The following is a 19331-nucleotide window of genomic DNA, read 5'->3' on the forward strand; positions in this document are numbered from 1 at the left end:
AAATAATTTATTTTATCTTTTATAAAAGAAGCTATATATAGATGATGTCAGATATTCCGCGATTAATTAAACATCATTTAAATCCTGAATGGGTTAAACTTCAATTTAAAAATAAACTTTAAAAATTCATGTCTTACGAAAAATTAAAACTTAGTTATGTTTATTATTTTATTTTTTTATTTTGTATGAAATGAGCGTCAAAACTAACAACGTTAAAAAATTAGGATTCACAAACGAGGAAATAAAGGATATATTAGAGGAGGCGGGTTATGAAGTTAATAAATATTATTTAAGAAATTGTCAAAAATTTGCCGAGTTATTAAATGATTTAGATTATGATGGAAAAATGAATAAAGATGATGTTATAAATTTCTTATATCCTACATCTGAAGAAGAAAAACCTAAAGAACCTGATGTTTTCCCTGAATATTATGAAGAACGAATTAAAGATGATGAATATGATGAAATTGAAAGACTGGAAAAAATAAGAGATGAAATAGATGAAAAAATTAAGGAATTAAGAGAAGTTGAAAAATATAATGAAAATGAAGTAGAGGGTTTAATGAATATCCCAGCTTCAGAATCAGAAGTACAGAAATCTCATGAAGAAAGATATAAAAATTATGTCTCAGAATCAACACAAAATTTATTAGATGGTGAAATAGACGAAACACTTTCAGAAGAAGGTACTAAATTTATTCGTAAACATAAGTTACAATTTATTGATAATGAAGAATACCCTGTATCCTACTTTCACCCCTCTCGATTCTGAGAAATTCAAAAAAGCTCTTAAAAACGTGACATATGCAACAAATACGATTAAGAAAGAAGATCATGATATTTACACAAATTATTATTTAAATAAATGCACAGGTGTTGATAAAGTTTTTGATTTATTAGATAAAATATCAAAAGAAACCATTGGAACCTATAAAATTTTATGCGATTGTGGTTTCATTATTGAAGATACCAATAATGTTTCATATGAAAGAACAGCACCGAAGGAAGATGAAGTGGAAAGGTCTATACCATTTGTTATTAAGAACATAAAAGATATGAAAACTTATAAACATTATATTTATTCATTTATTTCAGAAAAAATGGAAGCAACCCATAAAACATCTTCTCATCATTTTATAGCTATTCATACATTCCTTTTCAAAGTTGTGAAATTAAATAAGACAGGAATTAGATTTAATGTATCAGGGTACGCATTCTTGAGTAAATTAAAATGTATTCGTCACGTCGCAGATGATAAAAATTTATGTGTTCTTAATTCATTTTATGGACTTTAACCCTGGACTCTCTGAGTCTCGGACTTTAAAAAAATAAACTTTATTTTTATTTTTTTTTTAATTTTTATTCTTACATAAATGAACAAAAATGGAACAGCAAAAATGAATGATAATCAAATAAGAGCAGAAGGTAGAAGGTTATTTAAACGCTTCTATAACATTCCTGATGGTGTTAATCCTAAAACTCGTAGAAGTTATTTAAATGAAGCATAGATGCATATGAAGGATTTGACATTTCATCAGAAAGTGAGAGATTAGCGAGAATGTTAAATGTTAATATTGATTTTTATTATTGTGACCCTCAACCAGAAGACGTAGACATTAACAAGGTAGACTTTCCATTAGTGGAATCAATAATGATAGATCCAGAATTTGAAACATAAATATTTTATTAACACAAAGTCCATGTGGAAAACTTCACGCTGACAGAATTACAGACGTTGAAGCACTCACAGGATATAAAGTTTGCCCCTTTTGCAAAGAAGAAGTATATTCTATCCGTGATGATCCAGAAAGGAAAAACCAAAGAAGATTTTTAAAACATTGTGAGAAATGTAAAGAAAATAATGGAAGATTAATTCAAGACGTTCAATTGCAAAACACACAACAACCATATACACCACATATTACGAAACAGAAGATATATCAGTGGTTATTAGCTCATAATTTGCAGGAATATTATCAACCGACAAGATATTATATTACTTTTGACTTTGAAACATTAGAGACTAAAGAAGAATTACAACTTTCTGGTGTGCAACTTTGAACGCTTACTTAAAACCATTCATGGTATCATCAACTGTCAAAATAAAGCCGCAAAGCGGCGAGGTCGTAGACCGTGATAAAACATATACGAGGAATTTTTGCTTAACTTCAAGTGATTCTTTTATTTCTGATTGGATTGAGTTTTTATTTTCAACCTGTTCATTAGTTGCTAAATCAAATATTGAACAATATGATGAATTATTGAAGTCTCATACATTAAATGAAAAACAGAAGGAAGTATTTAAAGAACTTCTAGATGAGGAATTCAATAAAGTGAATATCATAGGTTTTAATTCGGGAAAGTTTGATTTAAATTTAATTCTTCGTGATTTAAACACTGCAAAATGGAAAATAAAATCAATGCTGGGTTCATCTTCACAATTTAAGCAAATCATTGTAAAGAAAACAAACGTTCCATATGAATTGAGATTTATTGACATCAGAAATTATATAGCGGGTGGGACATTAGACCAATTCACTCAAGATTTCGGAAACAATAAATCACGTGTTAAATCCTTTTTCCCTTATCAATTCATCACGTGGGAAAATTACGAAGAAGAATTATATAAAGAGGAACCATTCACTCAAGATTCATTTTATTCAGCATTAACTCAAGAAACTATATCAGATAGTGATTATCAAATATATCTCAATGATGCTAAAAATTTTAAGAATAGATTAGAATATTTTATTCATTATTGCAATAAAGATGTTGAAATTATGATTGACCCAATTGATAAAATTATCGAAGAAACATTTGTTTATAAAATTGACATGCTTCATAATCTTTCTTTATCATCGAATGCATCAATGATTCGTTACGCTTTAGCATATAAAGACTTTAATCCTAATGAAAAATATCCTGAGGAAGAGATAGAATCAAGTTTTGAATTAACGAAAAAGTATTGGAAATATAAAATTGAATCATATAAGAAACAAGATGAAAAAGCAGAAAGAGATACTAAAAATAATGTTTCAATGGATGATTTTCAATACTATCACGATTTAATCCTTTCATCTAAATGCAAAATGTGTGGTAAAGCGTTTACATATGCAAATAAACCAACATTAGATAGAATCGATAATGAAAAACCACATACCAAAGAAAATTGTCAGTTAATGTGTTGTTATTGCAATGTCGTAAAATCAAATAAAGATGAAGATGTTCAACGTTTAAGAATCAATTTAAGAAATTATGCATTAAAAAATAATTTACCAATGACTTTAGATTCAGTTGAAGCTTATCACATTCTCCGTAATGGAATTACTGGTGGTCTATCAAATGTTCAACATCGTGTTAATCTTAAAGGAATCACGCACATTAATAAACTTTCATATAGTCCAGAAACTAAAACTGTATCAAATGAGGACACCACCAACATTATGACTCATTTCGTTGGAGTTGACTTTAATTCATTATATCCTTCATCATTTTCATCTAATCCTCATGATTTCATTCAATATACTGACCATAAAATGTATATGCCGGGAAGATTGAATGGTGTTATCATTTGTGATACAGCAACAAAGAAAGCAAAAGCACTGGGAATTATTAGAAAGAAAAATACTTTATTCGTGGCTGAAGTAAAGGGTCACATTGATGAAAAATACATTAATGATTACATAAACTTTTTACCGATAATAAGAAACTTAGATATTATCACAGATGAAAAAACAATTGGTAGTTTTATGTATAATTACATGAAATCAAACAATCTACCAGTTGACCAGAAACAGAAAATTAACTCAGTTAGCATCAACACACAACCAATATCAACCATTTTCTTCTTATTATCTTTGGTATCTAATCGACAGATTTCATTTTATCATTGATGACATTCAATCAATTTTAACATTTACTAAAAACACTTGTTTTAATGAATTTGCGAACGAATTTATGAACGAAAGACAAAAGGCTGAATTAGAAGGAAATAAAGGAAAAAGTTTATTTTGCAAGATTTCACTTAATGGATCATATGGTTACGATGCAATGAATACACAAAATTACGCAAAGACTAAAATAATGAATGCACAGAAGGCACGCGTTGCATGTATGTCAAATAAGTTTAAAAACATAAGAGAAATAGGTGAAGATACATATCAAGTGATGCTTAAAGATAGATTTTATAGATGTGATACATGTTTACAAGAGGCATTCTTCACTTTAGATAATGCTAAATACTGGTATTTGGTTTTCATTTATGATTTTATGTATAAATGCATGAATGTTAATCGTTTTCATTTCATTGAAGGTGATACTGATTCATCTTATTGGGCAATCGCTGGCGATCCAAATCTTCCTAACACTCAAGCATTTCAAGCAATTGTTACCGATAAACAATTTTATGATAAAAACATTTTCAAATTCGCACCTTTTGATTTCTTCTGTTTTGATGAGAAATTTAAACCTAAATTAAAGAATAAAGCTGAAGAAAAAGCACATGAGAAGAAGTTATTGGGTTTAGCAATTGAGAAACAAGGTGATAACATGGTTGCTTTATGTCCTAAGTGTTATACATCATTCAACGGTTCAATTGATGGAAGTGATTTTAAAAAGATTGCACAAAAAATGAAAGGTGTTAGTTTACGACAAAATAAACAATTAACACCTAAAAATTATTTGGATATAATAAATGATAAAGTGATATTTGATGGTCAGAATATTAATTTACAACTTAAAAACGGGTCAATGACTCGCTTAACAATCGGTAAGACTGCATTAACAGGAGCACACACTAAGGCTGTATGTTGTGAAAATGGATGTTGTATGCCATTTATTTAATACAATTTATTTTTTATTTTTAATGAAATACCACAGAAGAGACAAAGAGGTGGGCACCCTTAAAACATTTATTTTATTTTTATATAAATGGATAACACAGATTTAAAAAATTTAATTGATGATTTAGTATTTAATCAAAATTTTCTTGATTATTATGATTTAAAAGCATATCTCCAAAAACATAATAAAAATATAACGGGTGATGATATGGAATATTATTATCCATATTATAAAAATGAAATTTTGAAATATCATGATAAAATAATTTCTAAAATTAAAGACAAAATTAAAAATAATGAATATACAAAGGGAAAAAGTAAATCACAACTTAAACAGTTGAAAGATTTCAAAAATAAAGTATTAACAGAAGAAGATATTGATGATTATATAATTATATAATCCCGAGCCACAAAAACCAAAGCCAAAGGAACAAAACACCCAGGTCCTTCAGACCATAAATGATGCACAAGCTTTAATTTATGATTCATTAGTTAAACCATATTCAGCCCGACTTTTAAATGAAGATCAACTTTTGGAATTCATCCTTCAACATAAACTCGAAGCGGGAAAGTATATCAAACCTTTATATACAGCATATTTAAAACAAATGAATAGAATACATCCAGAATTAATGAAAGGAGGAATGAATTCCAAAATCAAAGCAGATAAAATTAAACCACTTACAACACCAAAACCTCCAACAGTAGTACCTCCTCCTTCAGTTAATCCTTCATCATTCACTTTATTATATCCATTTCAAACATTTAAGAAGCAAAAAGATTTTAAAAAGGATTTCAAATATTAAATAAACCAATTGACCCAAAAATTCAACCATTAAAGGAAAAATTTAGTCGACCTTCATTTGCTCCATATCCATATTCATACGAAATGATCATCTGGAATATTCAAAAGGAAACGTTACTTATTTATTTGCCATTAACATTAACACTAGATATTTATATTGCATTCCGGTGAAAGGGAAAACAGAACAGGAAACAAGAAGAGCTATACAATACTTACTAGATCATGAAAGAGTAGATAATATAAGGGGTGATGGTGATAAAGGATTTCAGGCAGCTATGGCTCATTATTTCCCACAAATTAATTTTTACTTTTCATCCTCTCCATATACGTTTCATAATAAAATAGTTGATGCGGTAATGAGAACTCTTAGAGATGCGTTAGGGGTTAACGGTCAGATATACTGGGATGGAAATCATGACTCCATCATACAACAGTTAGTATATTATTACAATAATACATGGCATAGAACTATAAACATGAAACCAGTGGAAATGAAAAATGATATTTCAAAAGAATGGGAATATATTAGAAAGCAAATGGAAAAGTTAAATGATGTTAAACGTGAACAAATTAATTCGGGGCTCATGAATTTTAAACAAGGAAATAAAGTTTTAATTCATCTCGATTATGGAAAAACTGATAAATCAATGACAAAAAGAAGACGAAGATTTGACACAATAGCTGAATTTGTTAGATATATTAACGGCAATGCATTAGTTGAAGTTGACAATAAATTAATAGAAATTCCGATTTATTTTATTACTCCATTATATTTAAATAATATTTAATTTTTTTTATTTCGTAAGAAATGAGTGACAACAAAGCAGTCAAGAGTCCAGACAATGAATATAAAAAGAAACTAAACAGAATTAAATCAAAAATATGCTATTACAAAAAGAAGTCGCAATGTGGTGGGGTTGAAAATGATAAAGAAATAATCGAAAAATTAGAAACTTACCGTTCAATCCTTAAACTGAGTGAAGCAAAAATAAAAGAATTTAATAGAATAAATAAATTGATTGGAAGAGATGAATTTAATAAAGATGAATTTTTAAACTCAATCCAAATTTAATTTTTATTCCTCTTCGACAACATCTCTCTTTCCATCATTACTGCATAACCACATTTTCTCAATTTTAGTGGTTTGTTATTTTTAACATGTTCTTGCATCATTTTTATCATTTCCTCCCTTGTTATGATTCGTGGTAAATTTTGAGCTTGTGGGGTATTCATTTATGATAAAAATAAAAATTTAAATTATGCCGTTCTAAAGTTTGTGACAACATGACATTTTGACAACAACACAGGAGGAAGGTAGTTATGACTTATTTTTGAAGAACTGAAGGTGTCACCAGGTCACCAGGTAATTTAACTCATGACATTTTGACAACACAGGAGGAAGGCAGTTATGAATTATTTTTGAAGAACTGAAGGTGTCACTATGTCACCATGTGTACCAGGTATTTAACTTCTCTGAAAAAATGAGACAACATGACATTTTGACAAATCAAGGAGGAAGGTAGTTATGACTTATTTTTGAATAACTGAAGGTGTCACATGTCCCATGTCACAGTCATTAACTTCTCGACAAAATGAGACAACATGACATTTTGACAACACAGGAGGATTAATGCAAAAATAAATTCCAATCATACTTTATAAGCTTCATTTACAGGTATTTCATCGTCAGTAAATGAATCTCATTATCGTTTGGTTCAACCTGTTTATATAATCCTTTCATTTCTTCTTTCAAAAATAACACCATGTTTGTTTATCGTCTATTCTTCTCTGTTTCCTATCACATTTATCCTTAATGCTCATTTGGAAATTCTTGTCTTTCATGTCTGATGGTTTGCAGAATAGAGCATTTTTACATATCATACCTGCACATAATTCATCATAATGTGTATTTATCCATACATCTAAAGGATTTGTTGATAATTCTATTAAATCTTGTTTGGCTTCAGTCATCGGTATGATTCGTACATTAAATGATGAAAGGTCATATTGCATAAATATGTTAAAAGGTTATCATAAAATTCCTTTGTGCATGAATCCATTAAATTCTTGAAGTAATCAAATTGACCCTTGAATTTACCATTACTCTTAAAACTACGTATCTTCTGTCTCCAACTTCAATTTTGACAGGGTAAACGTTATTAGTTACGAAAATGAAGTTTGCAACGTTCTGAGCAGTTCTTCTGGTTGATTCTTTTCATTAATTCTAATCTCATTATCCGTTATAATTGATTTCAAAGCGTTGAAGTTTGCGAGTCTGTCTTCACCAACATTCTTGAGTTCATTAAGTACAAGAACATTTTATTTTCAACTACTGAGTTGAAATTACCCGTTAGCTCACTTATTTCAGTAATGTTTTTACATGAATAACCTGCGAGAAGTTCAGAAATAATGTCTGTAAATCTGTTTTTACCTGTTCCCTGAAGTCCTTTCAAAATAATTGCTGTTTCATTCTGATTCCAGGATGTTGAATCATTGATGCAATCCAGCCGAGAAGGTATTTATACACTTCATCGTTATTATCACAAATGGCTTCTTTAATGAAATTCATAAACATCTCAATTTTTGAGTAATCTACTTTTTCGAGAATGTTGTATTTATAACCCTGAAACGTTGAGAAAACATCGGGGGAATCAGATTTAAAGCAAACACCCTTAACGGTTAATGAGGATAATTGATTTAATAGTACGTCCCATGCTGTTATGGTTTTACCTTCTTCTTTAAATAATTTAATCATTTTGAGTGACTCTTTCATGTTTGATTGAAGAACGAATGATATTTGATTCATTTTGTCGTGTATGTTGTAATCTTTCTGAATGAAATATTTATTTCCACAATCTACAAAACGGATTACACGTGATAAATCCTCAATTACTTCAGAACTGTTTTTATACTGATGATTTTCAGCTTTACGTCTAATATCTGTTATCAAAAACGAGTCATCAAGTTTGATATCAAATGTTATTTTTGGCTTACGTAATAAAGGCAAAACGTATTCATCATAATATTCCTTTTGATATAGTTTTAGAATCTTCACTAAAACAAATGGAGAAGTCATTAAATGTGCATATCTACTACGTGCTTTTTCAAAATTACTTTTTGCATTTTCTGTTAAACTGCAGAAGTTATAAACGTTATCATATGCTTCATTAATTAAATGATTAGGTAACGAATTAATAGCTTGAAACAGTGTGAATAATGTAACTTCTTTTTCTAAATTCATGTTTCCACCGTCATTATGTACTTCAAAATCACTGATGCCATCAACTATGCTTTGAGCTAGTTTATCGTCAATGTTTACATCTTTGTTTTCATTCATGATATTCTTTATTTCTTCGTTCTTCTGTTCAACTCTTACCTTAATATTCAAATCATTTAATATATCGTTTACTGTTCTGGTTAATGTTGAATCGTAACTTCCACGAATGAATGAGTATGTATTGATTGGTTCTGTTGCATTCTTGCGAACTCTTGAATCAGCCATAACTACTAATGAACGCTTTGAATCATTCATAGAAGTCATTATGTCAATATCATAATCATTGCAAGAATAACATTTAATCATTCTGTTCGAGGTTGAATAGAAGAAATTAGTGTTGCAATAAATGTGAAGACCTCCTGATGCGGTTTTAACGATAACATCTTTATCCGAAAGTTTTGATAAAATGTCTTTTCTAACTGTTTCTTTAAGTTCATCATTGTATGATTTATTGATATCAACATCTATAATCGTTAAATTTGAAATTTTATTTACTAATAAAGCTGTACCAGTTTTCCTTCCTCTTCCTCCATCATGTTTGAGGTAGTTATGTAAATCAATCTTGTTTTCACCAATTCTTTCGTTGAGGGTTTTAGTTTCTGCCACAACTAATTCCTCAGCTAATGAATCAATAACTTGTTCATCAGAAACGATATAGTTGTTGCTGTTGTTGTTTGTTGCTGTCATTTATATAGGAATAAAAAAATAAAAATAATTTTAAAACTAACTTTATTTTTGGACTGCATCAAATTTTCGTAAATGTTGTCTAAATGTCATGTTGTCTCATTTTTTCAGAGAAGTTAAATGACCTGGTGACACATGGTGACCTGGTGACACCTTCAGTTCTTCAAAAATAAGTCATAACTACCTTCCTCCTGTGTTGTTGTCAAAATGTCATGTTGTCTCATTTTTTCAGAGAAGTTAAATGACCTGGTGACACATGGTGACATAGTGACACCTTCAGTTCTTCAAAAATAATTAATTATTGAATGACCTGAAAACATTAACGTAAACATTAACGTAAACATTTATTTCTGTAGTTCATCCATTACTTCATTACCTAATTAATTACAGACATAAAATATATTTAGTTCATTCAATGAACGCGGTACCATGCGAATACAGTCACAAATGGTGGCATGTAATCTTTACCCGAGCCTGTTGGATTTGTTGTGAAAGTGTGTGAATGATTTCCTGTGGTTCCACAGAAAATACCTGCGCTTGAATCTACTGGGTCGCTTGAAATATCATATCTATCCATTCCCTGTCTATCCGAACCTGCTGCAAGATTTCTATAACCTCTTTTTGTTATTGAATGTGAATGATTACCTGTTGTGTTTGTAGTTCCTGTATGAGTGTGCGGTGGAAGGTTTGCTTCAGTAATTTTCTTCGAACCTCCTGTTTGCTTTGAAGAGTTAGCACAGTATAAGAATTTATCTACAATCTGCTTCCACGTACCGAAACCCAGAACTGTTGCTGGATTTGTTGAGTTCATTGACGTATAAATAGAACCAATGGGGTAAATCATCTCAAGAATTGTATTTAATCCATTATGAATATTGAATTTATTATATAATATTGAATTTGGGTGAGTATTTAAAACTGGTCTTGTTATCAATATTAACGTATTATTTTTGAAAATTGCTTTTCTAACATCTTGAAATTTTGTGATTTCAGACCAGTTTCTTCCATCACTACTGATATTTACTAAATCACCACATCCTAAAGCGATGAAATACCCATCAATATAAAATAAATTAGTAAATCTATAATTTCGAGTAAATTTTGGAGTGAATGAATAAACCAATTCCCAATTTGATAAATCCTGTGATAAATAAATATGTCTGTTATAACTTACAGGATATGAATAGACCATTTCACCTGAAACGAGAACATAAACATTTGATCCATAACATAAAGCTTCAATGTCTCCATCAGCTTGAAAAATTTGTTCAAATTGACCTTGTGGTATTGAAGATGATCTATAAATTTTATCATTCTGTAGGATAAAATACATGTTGTTAATGTAATACCACTTACTTGTATAATCAATTTCCAAATCTGATGACATCATACTAAACATATAATAATTTATCCCATCCTCACTAATGAAAATTTGACTGACTTCATAAATTAGTACCCATTTATTATTAACGCATCTAATAGGATTATTTGAATATTTAAATTTAGCATCTTGATTTAAATTACATTTGAACCATTGGATACAATCGAATGAATAACAAGGGTAAAAATCATCTCCAACCGTTATCATTCCCATAAATTTACCGTTATTATATTCAACATATAAAATTATTGGATTAATGATTGGCTCTCGTGTATCAGGATTCAAAACAGATGGAGTAAATGATTCATAGTTTTTAAAATCATTTGTTTTAAAATAATAAAGCACTCCAGCTGTATAAAATAAATACATGGTCACTCCATCGAAACATATCCATTCAAAAGAATCTATATCAAAGGTTTTATCTGATGATTTCATAAAATTTAAAAATGGTGGAGTAAAATAGACCTCTGATTGTTTTATTTCTTCATTAACAAATGATATATCAGCTTTCTTTGCTAACTCACTATCCACATATTCCTTATCTGCCTTCTTCATTAACTCATTGTTAACATAAGTTTTATCCGCTTTAAGGTCTAAACATCCTGAAACCCATCCTGTATCAGCTTTAGTTTTTAAAATCTTTGATGTCCATTCATGATACCATTCAACCCTTTCTATAATTTCATTATCTTTTTCATTAACATATTCATTATCTGCCTTCTTCATTAATGCACTAGCCACAAGTCCCTTATCTGCTTTCTTCTCTAACTCACTATCCACGTATTCCTTATCTGCTTTCTTCATTATGTCATTTAGGAAACCTTTTATGAATTCCTCATTTAAATTAAATCTTCCAATCTTCAAAACTTTAGGAAATGCATTTAATGCGTAATATCTCTGTTCTTCTGGTGGAATTGATGTTATATCATCCGTTATTCCTTTAATTTTTGAATTCATAAATAAAATTTCTTTTATATTTGATATCACTGCACCACCTTTGCAAACGAATTCGAAATGGTCATTTTTCAATACTATCTCCAAATCTCCATATTTCAACCTTTGCGTTTGTTCTGCCGTCTTTGAATTATATGCATATATGGCGTATGTAATGGTCTGTGCCTTAAGTTGTTGTGGTTGCTGTTGTTTAATCATTTATTATGATTTAAAAATAAATATTTAATCCGTTATCTCATCAGCTATTTTTTCTATTTGAAATTGCCATAATATTTCATTCATGAATTCTAAATCACAATCAAATAGGTCGGTTATTCTAAATTTAATATTTGATAAATCTTTTGAATGAAGAATAAATGAATTCCCAGATAATTGAAACGGATATGATAAAGAAAATATGTTTAAGTTGATGGATAAAATGTTTTGTATTGATGGGTAAGAGTTAGGGTCTAATGTTTGATGTGAAAATCTCATTGGGGTATTAACTTTATCACATTTGATTAAAATGAAATTGGAACCAGTGTCAGAATACAAAACATCCCCAACATCTTTTTCAAAATTTAATATCCCCAACAATGAACGAAGATGAGGAGTACAAAATTTAATTTTCAGCGGAAATTTAATAAGGTTATTTATTTCATCAAGTTCAAAAAGTTTATCAGGTTTTGATTTAAAATTTTCTTCATACCATACGATAAATGATTCATTTAAATAACTTAAAATCGTGTTAATATCCCATTTCGTTATCACATTATTTATATACATATCATACGTTTTTTCAAGGTCATCTTTAATAAATGATATATAATCTGAAGGGTCTAAAAGAATGGGATTAAATTTACCACTCACAGAAACGAGAGTAACATTATAAATTCCGCTAACTGTTAAATTTAATTCACAGCTATTATTCGAAATAATATTGATAATTGACATTTTTTTATTACGATTAAAAATATGGTAAAGCGTTATTTTCCAGTGATAAATAAAACTAGGATAAGATTACCTCAAGAATTCATAAATTCAACGAATAAGAAATTCATTCATGTTATAAATTTTAGTGTTTTCAGAAAATATGAGTCAATGTCATATTCATCATCGGGTTATATTTCACTTCATTCAAATTTAGTTCAATCAAACCCATATAATGACCATTTCATAAGATTTTCAGATGGTATTAAAAATGTAATTGATAGATTAAAATATGAACAGATTGACAATATCGAATTTTTGGAATTTTGGTTTAAATATCCCGATGGAAAAAAGATTGAAGTTAAAGATAAAGCTGATACTATAACAAAAACAATTACAATGACCGATCCGGATAGTGGGGAACAAAAAGAAATAAAACAAACGATAGAAACTGGTGAAAGGTCAATTATTATTGATTATGATTCAAAGGATTATTATTCAATAATGTTAATGCTTGAATATTAAATGGCCTTAACAAAGAATTTTTCAAGTGATATTTTATATTCATCAACTATTTTATTATAAATATCATTATATGTTAAATGAAGTTCAGTTGTTGTTCCGTTCTTTGATATCTTAATTGTGCTAATATCCTTTATAGGATTTATTTTTGCAACTGTTCCGCAGCATGAAACCTCATCATCTATGAAAAATTGAATCTTCACGTCTGAATCCTGAACATCACAAAGAATGGCAATAATGTGAATTAATGATTCATAAGGTAAAATAATTAAACCGGATTGATCAATTAAATTTATTATTGAATCATAATTATCAGTTATTATATCACGGTAAATTTTCATTAATTCAGAATTAATGTCTATTTTATATGGTGCATTGCGACTGGAATCGTAGATTCCTGGGTTCTCGATGTTTGATGAAAGAGGTGGGGGGTATGTTGGATATGTGGGAATTTCAACGGGTTCTTTACCGGGTTCAGATAAAATGATTGGGTCTCCATTCTCATGGTTTTCTTCATTCTCCTCCTTTTTCGGTAAGTCACGAGTTAATAAATTTGGTTGAGTTGCTGACCTTGTTAATTCAGGGCTAACATTAACTTTAACATTTTGAATAATTCGTGATTTATCATCATTTACGTTATAACCAACCGTAATCTCTGCTTTTGCGTTAGTGTTCTTTTGACTAGTGAAACGTCTTCTCATTTATAATCGAATAAAAAAATATATTTAAACTTTTATTTTGCTGGAACTTTTGAATCTATTATTCCCTGTATTTGTTCATGAAGTTGATTTTTAGCATTTTCATCGAAATTAATAGACCTAATATATTCATTAATTGCATTCTTATAATCATCTGATTTCTCAAATTTTCTTTTATCTGATTCCTTAACTAAATCATAAGTTAAACCTCGTTGCTGATATAATGGTTTCTTAATTAAATCTTTGAATGCTTGAGATAAAGCACCTGATGCAATTCTTGCTACTATAATTGGTTGGAATTGCTGTTTAAGTTCATCTTTAACATTTGCGAAAACTGGATCGAATAAAGCAACTTTAAAGAATTTCTTAGCTGGAATTTCAGGTCTCAAATTTGCATATTGACCATCAAACGGGTTAGAATATCGTGGTAATCCATCCGGTCCCTCTTCAACAGCATTTAATTCTTCATTGAAATAAGAATATGGATTACGACGGTATGAATTAATTGGACCATTTTCACCTTCTCCAATGTATTGTTTAACAGCTTTTCCATTTTCATCAAATTGCATAGGATAACATTCATTATATGCTTTACGTTTAGGATAATCAGATACAGTTAATTTATACCCATTTATGACTTTAATATTACCTTGACCATCAGTAACGAAAACTTCATTTATACCATCAGGTTTTCCATTTGGACCCGTAATGTCTGCTTCGTGTGCTTCCCAATTTGGACCATGACGTTTGGCATATGCTTGAGCTTCTGGTAATGTTAAAACATTTCTCATTTGTTTAACATCTTTTTGAAGACCAGCAACAATATGAACTAATTCTTTCATTCCATCAGGAACTTTCATAGTTCTATTATATACACCCCTTTTGTTTGTCCCTTGTTTTAATGGAACCTGTAGAAGATTTGCTATTTCTGTCATGTTTAATTATAAATAAAAAATAAAAATTAATTATAAAAAGTTAATCAAATTTAACACCTCCTTTATTTAAATCAACTATTATTTTTCCATGTTCTCCTAATTGCTGATATTGTGTGTAAAGTTCATTAATGCTCATTGGTAAATTCACTTGATAAAGCATAACGTTCAACTGTTGACGACTAAACCCTGAAAATGAAAAGGGTTGATAGATTTGATTTAATGTTTGTGCTTAATGCTTTGAAATATTGAACAGCCATGAAGAATGAACACTGAATGTGTCGACATTGAGTTAATAACTGATTAAAATATGATTTCTCATTAGTTATTAGTTTTGATTTCACGGCATCATCTAGAAAAATTAGTGAATGCAAAAATTCTCTATCAAAATTTGAAATAGAAAGTGTTTCAAATAATTCATCCCGTTGTTTATCAATAATTTTATCCTCTAATCCTTGCTTCTTGATTGTATTATATAATTCTTTATACATTAAAAAGTTTTTTAAATAATCTTCTGCTTCTTCTTGTGATAAATAAATAATTGGAATTTTGATTAAATGCTTTAAAGATTCAAATGTATCATCTGAAGGTGAACCTGAACGGTTGATATAAATTAACACATGTGAATGGGGGAAGTGTTAGCAATAATGATAATTTGTTTTAATATCGTTAATGTTTTACCTTTATTCTGTTTACCAATTGCTGCAGTGATTGAATTTAAGTAACATTCAGAATATGGAATTTTCATTAATTTTTCCTTAGATAGAGCATTTCTATTATCACTCAATGCTTCATTAATCATATCATCTACGTATGTATTATATACTCCCGCTAATTCTTCATAAGGAGTGGATGAATTTAAATCCATTTAATCAAAAATAAATTTATAATTTTAAACATTTCTATTCATCAATATTTCATCATATGAACTTCTATACTGCGGTGGTGTACCTGTTGGATGATATTTCAAACCTTCATCTGGTGTCCATGTCCAATATGTAGTCCTAGTAAACCAAACCTGAGGAGGATTTGTCACTTTTGAACAGTAAGTGTCATTTTCACCCTGAATGATTGGATAGGCTTTCACTTGTACTGTAACTTGTGAATTGAAAGTTTCTAATCCATCAAAGAATATACCCGCTCCATCACGTTGAACTGGAATAGTGCATAAGAATGAAGTTTGGTCTTTCCATGTTCTAGCTAATGGCGTGCCATCATCTGCATTTAGTGGTCTAGTTAATGAGTCCTCGTATTCTTCCGTGCATTCATTCACTCCATCTAAATCAGAAGCTTGAAGCATACGTGTAAAGAATATGTCACCCACTGTGGTCATCGCTTGATCGGGGAAGTTTCTGGAATCTATAGTGACCTGAAGACCTCGAAGCATTGGATTTTCTAAAACTGTTCTTTGCATTGCATTCTTCGGAAATGCTAACACAACATCTGTAACATTATGAAGAGCGTATGAGAAATCTGAGCTGATACCTTCAGGAGTGATGCAACCTCCATTTAGTGAACGAACGTCAATATGTTGAGCTGGAATCATGAATGGATCTTCCTTACTGAATAAACGTGGTATTGCTTTAACTGATTCTTCAATTAAATATCCTGGTGTAATGCATTTATCCTCTAAAACTTCCATCTTTGTGCATGAAATAATAACGTCATCAACTGTTGCGTCAGCAGATGTAGCGGCTAAGCTTGTAATTAATTTGGCAGGAAGTCCGATTTGTTGGAATTTGCGATCATATTTATAAACATGATTCATAATCTTTTCATAATTTTCATCAGTTATCTTTTCATAAACATAATTTTGTAAATCAGCAACTCTTAACGGGTCAACCTGACAAAATACTAAAGTATCCCTGAAAACATAATATTTAAGAATGATTTCACCAAATGATTTAGGATAATCATCGAACGCCTGAAATGCTAACAAATCATTTACCGGAATAATCATATCAAAAGTGATATCAACTTCTTCATTTGCTTTCTTGAAAACTTCTGAAGGGTCAATATATTTACCACATACTGAGTTATCATATTTTTGAACATTATTATATAACGAATGAACAAACTTTTTAACTTTCCTTTCTGATTTTGGTTTATATGTTGCAAATGCGAAAGATTCACGGGCGCAATCCATCTGAAGATAACCGGCATCACCTCTTTCGGTTTCTACTTCTAATTGTTTAAAGCTTTGATTTGATGATTTGTAACCAACGAATAAACGCATGCATTTAAAAGCGGCATCACATGTGAAAGCTTTATTTGAAACTAGAGTTGCTTTAACTTTGCGTTTAATATATGTGTCACCTAATTGGTTCACATCATGAGCCGGATTTGTAATTCTTAAATGAGTTTGTTTATCATCAAAATATGGAGCATCAGAGTCATAGCATGAACTTTCAAGTTCTCTATAATATCTTCTACCATCATTCTTTGCGAATATTTCATTTATCTTTTCGAATGAATGAAACACATTTCCATTAATCGGTTTGGTGTTTGGTACTAAATAGTTTGTCGTCATTTATTAATAAATAAAAAATCAAAATTAAAAGATGAAAATGAATTTTTAATTTTAATGAAATAATCAACTATGGCTGCAGGATTCTTTAAGAAACTGTGGGATAAAGTAAAAAGAGGAGCGCATAAAGTTTGGGAAACAATGAAGAAAGGAGCAAATTGGATATTTAAGAATAAAGAAGCAATTAGTGACGTTGCTGAATCAATAACGCCAAAAGCTGCCCCAATAAGAGAAATTTTAAATAAAGGAGAAAAAGTTTATCAAAGACTACAACCAATACTAAGATAAAAATAATATTTATTTATTTTTCCACTATTTACCTCCTATTTTATTAAGTATTCCTTCAGCTATTCCACCAATTGCGTTACCTGCTTGTGCTCCCATCGCCGGGTTACCTGCTTTAGTACCTAATACTCCACCTATGATAGTTCCTGCCGTTTTCGCTACTGGTGCCAAAAAGTTTGCAACAGGTTTAATAACCTTTTTATAAACCCAACCCGCAGCTTTCTTAATTCCATCCCATAATTTTTTAAAGAATCCTGCCGCCATTTCTGATTTAATATTAATTAAAAAATATATTTCATCACTTATATTCTAATTTTTATTTAATGATAAATGAAACCGATTTTAAAAATAAATGAAACAAAGGAGGAAGAAATAAATGAAAGTGGAAATGTTCAACAAAAAATAAACGTTGTTAAACCAATTACTGAAATAAAAATTTTTTCATCTGTTGAAGAATTTAATGACTATTATGCTAATAATAAAAAATTATTTGAAGAATTGACAACGTGTAAATTGAATAAAATGTTTAAAGTTGATGGATTCAAAATTTCAAAAATAAAAGGAGTGGTTAGTTTGAAATCTATTCCTCAATCAAGAATCACCTCATTAATGAAAATAGATGATTTAACAAAAAGAATAGAAATTATTGAAGAGCGAATAAATCAAATTATTGATTTCATAAATCATGACTCGTTGAGCCCGGGTCCTTAAAGCCCATCACTGAGTTCAAGGTTATATTCATCAAATATTTCATTATTAAATGCAACTTCTGCTAGTTTATTTATTTTTTCAATATGATCATTTGAAAGTCTATCGTTTAATTTTTTCTGAAGTTTTTCATTTTCTAGTTCTGAAACTTTATTTGGATGATATTTAAACCCGTTAAATTCTTTTTCCTCAGTTTTGATCATTAATTTACAAAGAACTTTTGTGGTTGGAATTCGTTTAAACCATTTATCATTAATATTTGTTATAAATTCAATATTCGGAATTAATTCCCAAATTTTTACATTTTCAATTAATTTATTATCAAATGCAAAAGCAATAGGTTTAATATTAAACTTACCTTTATAATATAAACTTTCTACATAATCATCGAAATAAACATCTACTTGTTTAACATTTTCAAGAATTGGTGAAAGAGCATCCATTAATTGATTGACGGTTACGAATCTTGATCCACTCATTTTCTTACGAAATAAAAAAATAAATTATTCAAAAATGTAAGACATGAATTTTTAAAGTTTATTTTTAAATTGAAGTTTAACCCATTCAGGATTTAAATGATGTTTAATTAATCGCGGAATATCTGACATCATCTATATATAGCTTCTTTTATAAAAGATAAATAAATTATTTTAAAATTAATGTTAATTTTTAATGTGTTTATTTTTAAAAAATTTTATTTTTTATTTCATTATGTATGGGTTGAGTGTAAATGTCTTACAATTTTGAAAATTTTTTAAATCTTGATTTATTCAAAAACGTAAGAATAAAAACCGTAAGAATCATACAT

General features: G+C 29.3%; 10 protein-coding genes and 2 pseudogenes across 12 annotated transcripts, besides 1 other annotated feature; 5 read left to right on the top strand and 7 right to left on the bottom strand.

Annotated features, from left to right (window-relative positions):
* Window positions 1-107: 107 nt before the first annotated feature.
* Window positions 108-15745: a mobile genetic element.
* TVAGG3_0990480 (uncharacterized protein) lies at window positions 191-618 on the top strand (the record flags this gene model as incomplete). The annotated part of the gene is made up of 1 exon (XM_051254135.1): window positions 191-618. A coding segment is annotated over one exon (428 nt), but the record flags the coding sequence as incomplete, so codon positions are not given.
* On the top strand, window positions 1559-2962 carry TVAGG3_0990490 (annotated as a pseudogene). Its single transcript has one exon. A coding segment is annotated over exon 1 (1404 nt).
* Window positions 4270-4842, top strand: TVAGG3_0990500 (DNA/RNA polymerase superfamily; the record flags this gene model as incomplete). Its single annotated transcript, XM_051254136.1, has 1 exon — window positions 4270-4842. The coding sequence occupies one exon, from the start codon at window positions 4270-4272 to the stop codon at window positions 4840-4842; it is 573 nt and encodes a 190-aa protein (XP_051079710.1).
* Window positions 6003-6434, top strand: TVAGG3_0990510 (uncharacterized protein; the record flags this gene model as incomplete). The annotated part of the gene is made up of 1 exon (XM_051254137.1): window positions 6003-6434. The coding sequence occupies one exon, from the start codon at window positions 6003-6005 to the stop codon at window positions 6432-6434; it is 432 nt and encodes a 143-aa protein (XP_051079711.1).
* On the bottom strand, window positions 7633-9610 carry TVAGG3_0990520 (annotated as a pseudogene). Its single transcript has one exon. A coding segment is annotated over exon 1 (1978 nt).
* Window positions 10020-11006, bottom strand: TVAGG3_0990530 (keratin-associated protein family; the record flags this gene model as incomplete). Its single annotated transcript, XM_001296241.1, has 1 exon — window positions 10020-11006. The coding sequence occupies one exon, from the start codon at window positions 11004-11006 to the stop codon at window positions 10020-10022; it is 987 nt and encodes a 328-aa protein (XP_001296242.1).
* Window positions 13373-14074, bottom strand: TVAGG3_0990540 (uncharacterized protein; the record flags this gene model as incomplete). Its single annotated transcript, XM_001325800.1, has 1 exon — window positions 13373-14074. One exon carries the CDS (start codon window positions 14072-14074, stop codon window positions 13373-13375), a length of 702 nt encoding a protein of 233 aa, XP_001325835.1.
* Window positions 14107-15006, bottom strand: TVAGG3_0990550 (uncharacterized protein; the record flags this gene model as incomplete). The annotated part of the gene is made up of 1 exon (XM_051254138.1): window positions 14107-15006. One exon carries the CDS (start codon window positions 15004-15006, stop codon window positions 14107-14109), a length of 900 nt encoding a protein of 299 aa, XP_051079712.1.
* Window positions 15746-15895: 150 nt separating the features above from the next.
* On the bottom strand, window positions 15896-16303 carry TVAGG3_0990560 (uncharacterized protein; the record flags this gene model as incomplete). Its single annotated transcript, XM_051254139.1, has 1 exon — window positions 15896-16303. One exon carries the CDS (start codon window positions 16301-16303, stop codon window positions 15896-15898), a length of 408 nt encoding a protein of 135 aa, XP_051079713.1.
* Window positions 16304-16997: 694 nt separating this feature from the next.
* TVAGG3_0990570 (uncharacterized protein) lies at window positions 16998-17533 on the bottom strand (the record flags this gene model as incomplete). Its single annotated transcript, XM_051254140.1, has 1 exon — window positions 16998-17533. A coding segment is annotated over one exon (536 nt), but the record flags the coding sequence as incomplete, so codon positions are not given.
* A 69-nt stretch (window positions 17534-17602) lies between these two features.
* TVAGG3_0990580 (uncharacterized protein) lies at window positions 17603-17818 on the top strand (the record flags this gene model as incomplete). The annotated part of the gene is made up of 1 exon (XM_051254141.1): window positions 17603-17818. One exon carries the CDS (start codon window positions 17603-17605, stop codon window positions 17816-17818), a length of 216 nt encoding a protein of 71 aa, XP_051079715.1.
* A 24-nt stretch (window positions 17819-17842) lies between these two features.
* TVAGG3_0990590 (N-acetylmuramoyl-l-alanine amidase family) lies at window positions 17843-18079 on the bottom strand (the record flags this gene model as incomplete). The annotated part of the gene is made up of 1 exon (XM_051254142.1): window positions 17843-18079. One exon carries the CDS (start codon window positions 18077-18079, stop codon window positions 17843-17845), a length of 237 nt encoding a protein of 78 aa, XP_051079716.1.
* Between the last annotated feature and the right edge of the window lie 1252 nt (window positions 18080-19331).

Source organism: Trichomonas vaginalis, chromosome I, assembly GCF_026262505.1.
Source record: "Trichomonas vaginalis G3 chromosome I, whole genome shotgun sequence".
Lineage (NCBI taxonomy): Eukaryota > Parabasalia > Trichomonadida > Trichomonadidae > Trichomonas > Trichomonas vaginalis.